Source organism: Haliotis cracherodii, unplaced genomic scaffold (genome assembly GCF_022045235.1).
Source record: "Haliotis cracherodii isolate W230 unplaced genomic scaffold, xgHalCrac1.p SCAF_29, whole genome shotgun sequence".
NCBI lineage: Eukaryota > Metazoa > Mollusca > Gastropoda > Lepetellida > Haliotidae > Haliotis > Haliotis cracherodii.
In genome coordinates, this window is record NW_027266285.1 from 499,588 (window position 1) to 512,520 (window position 12,933).

Consider the following 12,933-nt stretch of genomic DNA (forward strand, 5'->3'; position numbering starts at 1 on the left):
GTATCCTAGGTGGTGTGTTCGATTGGATAGTTGCTAACTTAATACGTATCACCGTGGTCTATTAATGTGTCAGCGGGATACCACGGTAGAGTACATTAACAGTATGTATTAATGGAAGTTAATTAGAATAGTACAACTAATTATTGCTGGGCGTTTGTTAGCCCAACATTCGTCAGTTGTTATGTTTACTGAAAACATGCTCCTAAACTATTTGGGATTTCTGTGATAGAGACACACAGGGTATTATTTTTGGTCACTGTGTCAAAACACGCTATCCATTGATCTGTGACAACTGGAGCCGATCAATATCTTTTTGTATTTTACAGCACAATTTATTCGGGACAACCTGTGTGTTCACTGAATAATTGATTATTTTGAGGTAAATCCTGAGAGAGTGAGTTAGGTTTAACGCCGTGGGTAAATCGTGAGGACAAATTGTGCATTTTCCATTTTACACGTCAATTTGAATCGTATGTCCACCTAAAAAAAAGAAAATAAGAAAAAACGTGTGTGGATGTGTGCAACCTTCATTCTGGATCCACGCGTGCGTTGGTGCAGAATTAATAAAATAAACGTGCTTCTGTCAGAACAGGTCGCCATGCAATTCTCAACTGGAATAAAGAATATTGGGTCGTCGTTAACACTTCACATCAGGTATATGACGACAGCTGTAATTAATAGAGCCTGCTGGCAACTATAAATGCATTACGGCATCATGCATACTTTAAACCCCGATGTCACTCACCCGTCTCGCCTGCTCAGTGAAATCGGTGCTTACAATTCATTATATCGGCTCTGGAATCCGACGCAAAGTCGCGCTCACTAAGACGAAACTAATAACTAGCATCCCCTCTTGTAATGAAACTGAGAAACGTTAAAACTTTACTGTCTTCTAACGGACTCAATGTTTGGTTAGCCACAGCTATACATTGTCTGATCAAATAATGTGCGTCCCGTCCAAACACAACACCTGATAGCAGGACGTGGCAGTAACGCGTAATTGTTCGCTTCAACAATGACCCTAACATCGAGGCAGGACGGAAACTGCACACACCCTCGATTATATTTCAATGTTGTCAGGTCTATAAACATTCTTCCATGCTCTCTGTCATTTGATACTGGGACTGGAGCGCGACTAGAGCATAGTGAGTAGCTTTCCTATTAAAGAGGTGTGTACGGGGCTGTGTGTGCGTGGGGGTGGGTGGGGGGTGGGGTGTCTGTGTGGGTGTTGGGGGGCTTTGTGGTGTTGGTGTGTCTCTGTGTGAGGGGGTGGGGCGGCCTCTGTGTGTTGGTCTGTGTGTGTGTGTGTGGGGGGGGGGGGGGGGGGGGGGGGGGCTCTGTGTGTTGGGCTGTGTGGGGGTGGGGGCTGTGTGTGTATTTGTGTGTGCGTGCGTGCGTGTGTGTGTGTGTGTGTGTGTGTGTGTGTGTGTGTGTGTGCAGCTGGGAATGGGTCTCACTAATGTCCTCGAGTTTGAGCGCCCCCCTCCCAATAAGTTATTCGCTGGACCATTCTTGAGCTTCTGGAAATAAAGGTGTTGCGTAACTACTTAGATTGTACCTTACTACATGTACCTTACTCCGGGATTTCAATAGTTAGTCAACCGAATTATGACGTAAATCAGATAACATGTGCTAGCATTGGTGAACCAAGTTAACATGGTTATACTTTGTTTAGTGAGGGTTCATCAGGGTCGCCCAGGGTTTTGGAATCGAACATAAGCACAGTGTGTGAACTGACTGATAATGGCGTTTTCCATGTCGGTGAAACCCACATGTTCGGGCATGGTGGCGGTCACAAACCTAGGATCACGGTGAACACACATCTGTAACGTCACATTATTGTTTAAACGATTACATTATTTTTAATGTATGGACAGTTGATTTTATTATTCAAGCCTTCAGTATATGAAATTTCAATTAATGTATACTTGGAATTTAGGGAAGTTTGTTTGTTTGTTGTTGTTTAACGTTTCACTCAGCAATATTCCAGATATATAACGGCGGTCTGTGAATTACTCGAAACTGGACCAGACAATCAGTGATTAACTTTATGAGCATCGATCTACACGTCAAAATATTTTCCTTATCAAATAGAAATCTCTGCATAAGGCAGAGTCGATTGTACGATTCCGACTATATCATGGACATGTGTCTATGAATCACCATCAAATAGTGTTTGCGAAAAGGTGAGTACCTGTCACAAACACAGGCAAAGGCACGTCAACGATGCTTTTTCACATGTCAATACATCTCACTTCTCATCATGAAAGAAAGAAGTAACAACAAAAATAATTTCAGTGAAATTTACTACTGAAAGCTAATGCGACATTATAAGTAACAAAATACCACATTAGGATTGTATGAGTAGATCGGATTAGCAACTGAAGTACACACAGTGACCTCATAAATAGGCCAAGCACGATCTGACTGGCAATAATTTGCATAAGGACAGGTTGACCCAAACTAAATATACGTGTAACCTTATGCGTACATGTCTGTGTACCGCTGCAGTGAAGGCTAAAGGTAATTGGACACATGTGGATACAACACAATATTTGGTATTCGACGCATCAATAATGTGTAAAGCGGAGCCTATAAAATAATTGGCTATCTTACTTACCTTTTCAAACCTTTGCCGTGTACAATATTTAACTTTTCAATGTCAAAATAAAAATGGTATTACAAGACCTGAACACAATCTGCGACACACGAGATAATAGACAACAGAGTATCACATTTAAATGAAATATCTAATACATACTTAAATTCGCTTCTCATGTAGAGTTAAAACATTGACAAAATAATGAGTGCAAATTCTTTTCATTCATATACTGTATGAAAGGGGTACATGACACCAGTCATCAAACAATGAAAGAACAAGAAACTCAAATTTACAATTTCTTGGGGATTTATTTCATAACGAAAACTAAATGTAACAATAAAATACCCATAATGACACAAAAAATACATCACAAACAAAACATCAAAGGACATCATAACACATAATAAGCGATATTTTATAAGGTCATGGTAATTTATAAGGTACAGGTAATTTATAATAGGTCTCAAGTGAGGGTCATAAAAGGAAAATACACATACCTGGGGAGGGTCATGAAAAAATGGACAGTAAATAATAAATATAAAGTGTTTTTTCATTTTGTCTTTTCAGGGAGGGTCATGAAAACAATGTACACGGGCATGAGGAGGGTCATCCAAAGATATGACAAGCATTAGGGGAGGGTAATTATTTTCAGTACTTTAGTGCATAAAGAAACCTTACCCTCACCTGACCACTAACCCACCACATCAATATAAACATTCCGTGATGTAGTTTTGTCTTTGTCTCTTGTGTTCAGAATCTGTGAACACATCTAGAAACAGAGACTGGATTGTGGCATAAAATGAGTGTTCATTTTCTAAATGTTTTGGTACAACATAATTATCATTTATCATTATCATTCTTTGTTCCATGTTGCTTGCTTGCTGGTTTAAGATAATTCGATACGTTGTTGATATGACAAAATGGGTAATGATACAAAACCGAACACTTGTTTACACACATATACATCTGGGAGGTGAGCTACAAAGATCATGGGAAATAGTAGAGTTAAACACATGGTTTCTACCCCCCATGCTTCTAGGAGTGCAGTAATATATTTCTAAACATTGTTTGGTGTTCATGTTTTTGTTGTTGCTTTAATGCTCTTTTGAACTATATATATATATATATATATGAAAGCATTAAGCCAACGTTTTGGTTAAGCATCACCATTTTCGTGTTCATAAAGGTCTACGACCCGGACCACTTTACTCCAACATCAGACAGATACGCCGTAAAATGGTGATGATATAAATCACGGCGTGTCAGATACGCCGTAAATGGTGATGATATATATCACGGCGTGTCACCCTGATGCTGGAGAAAACTGGTCCAGGTCGTAGACGTTTGTAAACAAGAAACTGGTGATGCTAAACCAAATATTCATTATAAGGGAGAATCTGGGATTCGATCCCATGATCTGCGGTTCCTGACTAAAACAAACAACACCACACACCGTATCGCGGCGCGATTGACAAAAATGTACAACTGTGTACATACACAGGTTACATACACATAAACTTACTACCAGTTCTTTTCTCTACGTTCGCTACATTTGTTACACTACAAAATAGGCAATAAATTTATATTCGAAAGGATGCAAACTATCACACACATATACACGCACACGCACGCACGCACATACGCATATACATATGAAGTACATGCATGAACATATCCAGATAACGGATTCAAATGTAATTGTAACTGTCTGGTTTGGAAACATAATTAACTGATGAATTATTTACAAAATTGGTAAGGAACAACTGAAATCACGGATGTGACGTGTAAAGAACAAAAGTCAATATTAGTGGCTAAAATATAGTCATTGGTTGTTACTTCATACTGCTATTAGTGTTTAAACCCATTGCATTGCATACTAGCAATATGCCAATACCATCAAAGTATCCAGGAGTAGATATAGCTTTTTCAATGTAGTTGTCATACGAACTTAACTTTCGGCGGAGACGATCTGAATAATTATGAGATACCTTTCATGTAAACAAATAACTATTTTTTGCAGAAGAATCAACACTGTTCATGATGATCAGAACCTAGCACTCTTTTAAAGAAATGTCAAATGATGGCAGAAATTCAAAATTTTCAAGAACACACACACATCTACTTTAGTAATATTACAAAGGTCAACAAAAGACCTCAAAGTACAGTGGTCAAAATGATATAACAATGTATTGAGCCTCAACACATTCGTCAAATACCACATTTCATTTTACGCAAAACACGGCTAATGTTTTCTTTTGAAGATCATTGGCACGTTTAAAATCGTTAACCTTCGTTTTAGCCATTACAGTTGTCGGCTTTCGTGAGGAAGGTGCTCCTGTCGGTATAAGGTCAAGACAAAAGGGTAAAATATCACGCAACTCCATCATGATTGTTGCAAAATCTGCGTCAGTTAAGACGCCCTTCCAACAGAGATAAGATGACGGTGGTCCAATCACTGCACTGGTGATCACTTTTCGCGGAAACACAAACCCTGACAACAACCTGGAATATAGGCAACAAAAGAAGGTTATACGTAAACATTATCAGCAGAATAAAACTGGATATGTTGTTTCTTTAAAAAAACAACATGTTAGCATAAATTTGAATCACATGATTTTTTCACGTTTTAAATATCTTAGTGTGAGTTTTTCGTTTTACATATTTTACTTTACGACCATACATTCCTAGATCCACAAGAGTCAGTGTCCTCTGATACCACTATACCCAATCAATTAATCCGAGGTTTGTTAACGTTGTCGTCAAAAACCTTTCCGTCGTACTTACATTCCGCCGCATCCAAACACATATGGCATTTGGGTTTGTCTGCAGTGTTTCGGGGACAGCCGTGCTCTCGGCAAGATAAGCCATGACCTGTTCAATCAGCTTCATTTTATCACGACCTGAGTTCAGGTGAAGCAGCAGGTCCTCCAGAAGTCGAAAGTTAGGGTCAAGTTCATCTTCTTTCACGAACACATCTTTACGTCTCGATGTGGATGCCAAACCTATGTATAAAAAAAACCATTACATATTATACGGTCAATTTATTGAAATACAAGAAACAAAACCCTTTCATAATCATAAGAAATCTCTTAAAAAAGCAGAGTCTATTGTACAATTCCGACTACATCACTATAAAAAAATGACGATACCAGGTGTTCGCGATAATGTAAGTGATTCCTGCCCCACCGGTGGCTACCGTCACAAACACATGCAAAAGAAAGTCAATTGATCGCCTTAAAAAACCGGGAACATATGGTACAAACCAGGGACAATAGGGAACTGCATCAATTTTGTCACCGATGCATCTAATTTGAAAATGTCCTCCATGCGTTTGCCATAAACCTCCTCGAAAGCTTACTAAGGCATGGAGTGTTGTAACGCCGATAAAAAAGTGAACCACGGACACTCACTATTACATGAATGTAACATTAACGTTGATGAAGAACTTACTAATATTTGTCTCTGTTTCCTTTTTCTGTGTCTGCTTCCTCATCATCCTCTAGAAAGGAAATTGACCAGAGTGAGACCCGTCATAATTACGATTTCAACAATATATTGGCTTTACCACGTCGCACGTTAAAATAATAAATCAGGACCACACAAACCAGTATTTGATAACGTGAGCAACGATGCATATAGCCTTATTACCCTTTTTAGCCAACAATCACAAATTATGTCGATATTGCAACACGAATTGGAGTATTTAGAATATATATAGTGCCAGAATCCAACGAGATGGCTAATATGAAAAGGCAGGCTCACCATTTTGTGCTTGACAGCTGGTACTGCATAGAGAAAAGGATTGAGAGCTGAGTTGACAGGTAAAATAAACACAGCCGTCCAAGCGAACATCTCAACGCCGATTTTAGTTCCCGTGAGAGCTAAAAGACCTGTCAACATGATAGACCATACTGCAATTAGATCAGGAGTGGAAAATCCTAATTTCTGTGCTTACCTTTGGAATTAGTATTATGAAATTGCATAAACAAATATGAATTAGGTATCATAAGATATTGCAAGCTACAGACAAAAAATGATTTCGAGTGACTCACAGACTAAATGTGTTGATCACTTGCAGAAGAACGTTTTATCAATTTTAGTCCTATTCCAATTTCTCCAAAAGTTTGGAGTGGCCCATCCAGACCCAGAATGCACACTCACTCATAATCCCAACAGGAAACCAACACATGAAGTCGGTAGACACAATCAGTAGAAGCCTCTTGGCAACCTCCACATCTTGGGAACCTCTGTCCTGATTTGACATCACTGATACTTCTTTGATTTTCCTGTAGATGCTATATTGCCCAAAGGCAATGCAAATGAAGACAACAAAGTTCAGACCTATGAAAACACATGCAGAATAGATCCATCCGGGCTTCTTCTCTGTGAAGAACGGCACAGCCAGGCATGCTCCATTTTTATTGTAGAATTCCCAGTTGGACAGTTGAGGTAAGAGAGGTATACCAGCAATAACCCCCGCAGCAATCCAGACAAGGACAGAGCAAGCCATTGCTGATCGGAATGTAATCTTCATTTGTTGGAATGGGTATTTGATAACCAAAAATCTATCAACGGTAATAAGACTTATAAACAGGGCAGATGCTTCTGAAGACAAAGTTGATAAGAATCCAGCTATCTTACAAAAAACACTAGACCTCCACTCTTGATCCTTCAAAACGTATATCCCTTGATACCTTGTATCCGCGATGGCTATTATAAGTAAGTATAATCCCATGATAAAGTCAGACACGGCAAGATGTGTAACAAACACACTATATCCATTCATAAATGAACGCCTTTCCCAACATATTCGGAGACCAATAGACAGAATGTTGCCAGTAAGTGTCGCAATGCATAAAACCCATATAGCAACACGCAAGAATGAATTTGCCATCAAATCTTTGCATGATGATATAGACGCCTTTGGAGAAAAGCAGTTTTCAAGACGTGCGGGGCGATAGTGAGGGCAGCAGAGGTTATTTGTGTTGGTATGCAATTCAACCAGGTTAATTAGATCTTTCACAATGTACTGTCCATATGTTATAATGTTGTTCGTCTGTAGATATAATTGCCTGAGATATTGTAACCCATTAAATGCTCCGTCTTTCACAGTCGTTATCCCACTGTTGGAAAGATCTAACTTTTGCAAATGTCCCAGACGGGAAAACAGATCATCTTCAATTGTATCGAGATGTGTACATTTCATATACAGTTCTTTTAAGTTGAGAAGTCCAGCAAAACTGTTTGAAGTTATATTTTTTAAATGGTTATTAGACAAATCCAATACACCGAGCATGCCCAAAGAACTGAATGTGAAATCAGGTATATGTGTCAAGTTGTTATTGCTTACATTCAGTTTCTTTAAGTTACCCAGTCCCCAAAATATGTTTTTCTGCAATGAATCCAAATCAGTTTCGGAAAGTATGAGATCCACAAGATAGTCTAGCAAAAAGAATAAGGGATAAAAAGGTGTTATATCAAAATGAAGAATTATTCTTCTTGTTTGAAGAGGAAAAAACAAGATATATGGACGAGGAAGGGGGTCCCAACACTCTACGTATCCTTCACGTTCAAGGCACGTACAATTCTTGGGACATATGACGTTACACATTAGCTCATCTTTTCCCCCAGAACAATCTACTTCCTTATTACATATAACCGAAGGGTGGAGGCAGTAACGGGCGCCGGGACATCGAAAGTAGCCAGGACACTCGAAGTTATCTGAAATATTGAGAACACATTCACTGGATTACATTTCATTTGGGTGTTATGAATAAATGTTTAAAGATACGTTGTTTGGAATTGTGTTTGATTTCATTTTCACATGACGCAAAGGCCTCTAACAATGGTCGAACATACAGCTGTATAATTACCTCATCATAAAACCTCACTCATACTGTAATACCCACCAGATTCATAGGAAGTGATGATGTAGACAAAGTATATGCACATCAATAAATTGACACAATCGTATTTGAATCATTAAAGGTGAGGTGAAATTGGGTTTAACGTCGCGTCCAAGATTATTGCACTTATATAGCGACGTGTATGCACGTGTGAGTGTGTGGCTGCTTGTACAAGTCCGGAATGATGCCGATTTATAGTGCTAACTCATTGAGATACCATGCCGCAGTTTAACATGAATACCCCACTCAGACACAGTATACTGACTCCGATCCGACCAGTCCTTGTTTTAGCCCCTTAATGCAGAGCGCCAGAGCAGAGGGTAACAACAAGTACCATCTTTTAACGTCTTTTGGTATGACGTGGCCGGGGATCAACCCCCGGACCTTCCGCTCTCCGGCGGACACTCTACCACTAGACCACGGAGGTGGTCGCTTTCGATAGATCGATGTTTTCATACGTAAGATTTTTGTGTGAAAAGACAAGTTAATTTTGAGGTATCGAAAGTAATTAGATACCTGATTTGTATTAATTTATTACTGCCAATGTTGATTCAAGATAAAGTAACCTCCTATCCTGTCAAAATAGGTACAGTAATGACTGAGTAAATGTGAACAATCCACTAAAGTAATTGTTCTTCTTAGCAGATTCAATACTCAGTTCAAACAAGTAAACTGTACCCTGTAAGTTTATCTTCTCATCATGCACCAAGTCATAATACATTTGTCATTATGCTCATGAGCTATGAACTATAGATATTGCAGTTGAAGGAGTCAATCTTGTTATAAAGTGACTGCAATAAATAAGAAATAAAGGGAAAGATAGCACGGAATAGTACTATTTTAACATTGTAATACTGTCATAATACTAGTATTAATGAACAAAACTTCACTAATAAAGATATATTTTTGACAAAGTCTACAATTATGAAATACTGCCGAACTGAAAAATGTTACAGTCAACTCACATAACCAAGATTTCTATTAAATAATCTTTAATTGTTAAATAAATAAGTTTGAAAAATCCTCATAAAAAACGTGGGGTAAAATCTATGTTTAGATCTAGTGCTGAGCGAGCGAGATTTGAATGCAGCAAAGAGATTCGAAAGTCGTGTGAAATACAGGCTAAATAACGTGACTGAATATTGCAGAAAGTGATGCTCGTAAGGTAATTATATTAAACACAAAGGGTAAGTTTGGGTCCCCACTCCTTTCTGTACGAAATGACCCCTTTGGTCTCAAACTAATCCCCTATAGGGGCCGAGAATTTTACGATAATGAAGCCGTATTCTTGTGGTGTCACCTTCATGCTGTTTATGGGCGGGACATGAATGATGTAAGACGTCACGTGTCTGATCATGTGACATTCCTTATATGGTCACGTTACTGCGAATGACGCTGATTGTGTAGTTATTTGTAAATTAAAAAAATGGGGCATGTACATAAATAGAAAAGAATTGACTTGGAGAGCAGTGACATCACCTTTGCTTGGGTATGGGACGAATAAGGAAATGTATGACAGTTATTTTGTTAAATACATCAGAAGAATTGGGATTTTGTTAGGAAATCGTAGAGACACCATAGTTGTTATCATCTTTGTGAAGTTGCAGCTTCATATGCCTTACAGATTCAGAGGCGATTGAAATGGAAACGTTCAGTTCACGACGGCCGGGTAACTGAACGGACAGATGAAGGCCAATGAACCATGACATTTCAAAGCTTAGATCAAATCAAACCGATATCACACTCCAATGTAACCAGGATCTAAGTACGAGTATATCTATATGCTCTCTTGACAAAATCTGGATATCCAAAATAATTGATAAGATAAGATATCCTGTGTTGGACACTTATTATTTCTCTGCTTACCACAGTCATGTTCCTCCTCCCCATCTACACAATCCATGGCCCCGTCACAGACAGACTCGATGGGGATGCAGTAGCTGGAGGGGCATCTGTAGAAGCCGATTGGACACACAAGGGAAGAGCCTAGAAAGCAACATACACATACCTTAGCTGCTGAAACAGGAGATGTCTCCCGAATTACAAAAGTGACACTGAGATACGTTTGAAAGTTATGTTTAAACTTTACAAACTGCTTCATACATTTTACCCACCATGTTTTCATTGTTACTGCGTTTTACCACATGGTATGATTTATTTTTTCAATGCAAAGTTACGCATCACAGCATGTTTTGTCAGTTTTGCCAGTTTTGTAATTAACCCAAATATATGATTCTTGTGTACTACTGTTGAAAAACTGATCAATTTGTAAGAATGGTTTTGAATGATAATTAGAATCTTACTCTCGTGTCTTATCAAATATATCATCAAGAGACACTTGGGTGAGATTCTGTATGTGTAGAAGTATATTTCCATTTATTAAAGAGAGAGAGAAGTAATACAATATACAACATGGGTTCTAATGCTGCAATAGTACATATTTTGGATACAATTAACCTTCTGACTGTTCGATGCACTCTCGAAGTTATGTCGCCCAAATCAACATAATGATTGACAGGTGTTAAGAACATACTGCAACTACTGTCCTTGTAATTGCCAACACTCTTTCCATATCCATCAGGGACCATGATGCAGTTTGGTGTTGAATTCAGGTGCATTTCCATTGGATCTGAAATTTAATATTTACACCAAATATTGTAAACATGATACGTTATCTTTTTATATGATTACTCCCTAAAGGTAAACAAACGCGATTGTACAAAATTTACTACAGTGATGAAGTCCCTGTAAATATTGCTTTAAATGTAAGGCAGTTGTCAACATAGAATATGCTAAGTCTTTAAAAGGCATCTATCTTCCTTATAGAATATGCTGTATATAGTTGCGGATGCGGTTATGATAATTAACGGTATCATTTACATCGATTATATCGATGTCGATGCTTCATTTTAGTCTTATCAAGAGCTTGTGGAGTAATGTCACGCTCATCTTCCATACGTCCCCCATTACAGTCCACAAGGCCATCTTTTATCCAATGGTTTGGTATGCAGGTGCCATCGTAGCAACGTTCTTGGCGGCATGTGTCTAAAAGTGGTAGAAAGGATTTCTTCAGTTTAGATCGTTAAATGGATACATTTTTAATGATACTAACTCTGAACGTTTGTAAAAGTTATACATTGTTAAGTAGGAAGTTAATTTATTAAGGGTCAACGCAATAGACATCTTCATTTGATAAACTAGAAACGTATTGTGGAATAAAACTGCTTAATCAACACAAATCGCAAAGGTTCTTAAACACAAATGGACTTCGAAACTATGTAAAACTTGCATCAGAACCAAATCAAGAAAAACATTGACTTTTACCAAAATGGGTCAGACTGTATACGAAAAATGTCAAGTTAATTTTCACCTTCACAATTTGTTTCGTCTGATTTGTCGAAACAGTCGTAATACAGATCACACCTTGAATCTTCGTCGATGCACTGGCCATTTTTGCAACGCCATTTTTCCCCCCAACAAGTCGGATAATCTGTGAAAAAGATTTTCTTATTTCTTACATTCACATGTTTGGTTTGATAATTACATTTGGTTCCTTGTTTCATAAGACATAATAATAATATAAGTTTATAATTTTATATGTTTGAAACATTTTTTTCGATAATTACCACTAACCACCCGATTAAATCCAACTGAAGTTATCATTTGCTGAATATAATACTTACTACATTTTTCGTCTGAATTGTCTCCACAATCATCGAAGAAGTCACAGTAAAAGGCCAGGGAAACACATCTACCATTATCACACTGGAACTGCCCTTGATTACAGTCATCGTCCAACCGAGCTGTTACGTCATCATGAGAAGAGACTATAGTATGGTGAATGCTGTTTTCACAATGTGTGTAAGAGTATTACGAAATCTGCACTTTTATACACCATTTACTTATGCAGTTATTTGGAACAATGAAATACTTACAGCAGTCCTTTTCGTCAGATCCATCTTTGCAATGATCAACGCCATCACACACAAGGAACTTTGAAATCAGTTCATTATTAGTGCAGTTGAAGGTATATTCAGTATACCCTCTGCTTGCATACATCTTCAGAGTGGGACCTATAATTCGAAAATAAGTAGACGACTTAGTATTGTTGTCCTTCCTGTTTAATATTTGATTGATTATGAAGAAGAAAGTCACACAATAGTGACACAACACGAAATGTTCTCCAACTTAGTACAATGGTAGCTTTAGGGATAAGTGATCGCAGTTAAAACGTCATTATGTTATGACGCCATAATGTAACTGCAACGCCGCGTCACAGCATGTGTGTACAGTTACAAATTTACGTCATAATATAGTTACTTCATTATTTTCGAATATCCCCCATTTTTTTCGGCGAGTACATACAAAAGCAACAAACACCGTTTCCATAATCATAAGAAATACCTTTCTTCCGTTGTACGATTC

The 12,933-nt window shown here is 38.1% G+C and overlaps 1 protein-coding gene across 1 annotated transcript; it reads right to left on the minus strand.

The window, feature by feature from the left end:
- Positions 1-5,008: 5,008 nt before the first annotated feature.
- Positions 5,009-12,467, minus strand: LOC139473419 (G-protein coupled receptor GRL101-like). The gene is made up of 10 exons (XM_071255989.1): positions 12,444-12,467; positions 11,932-11,998; positions 11,042-11,137; positions 10,375-10,494; positions 8,262-8,323; positions 6,764-7,523; positions 6,365-6,492; positions 6,053-6,101; positions 5,387-5,604; positions 5,009-5,104 (listed from the first exon to the last, which is right to left on the minus strand). Exons 1-10 carry the CDS (start codon positions 12,465-12,467, stop codon positions 5,009-5,011), a joined length of 1,620 nt encoding a protein of 539 aa, XP_071112090.1.
- Positions 12,468-12,933: the final 466 nt, after the last annotated feature.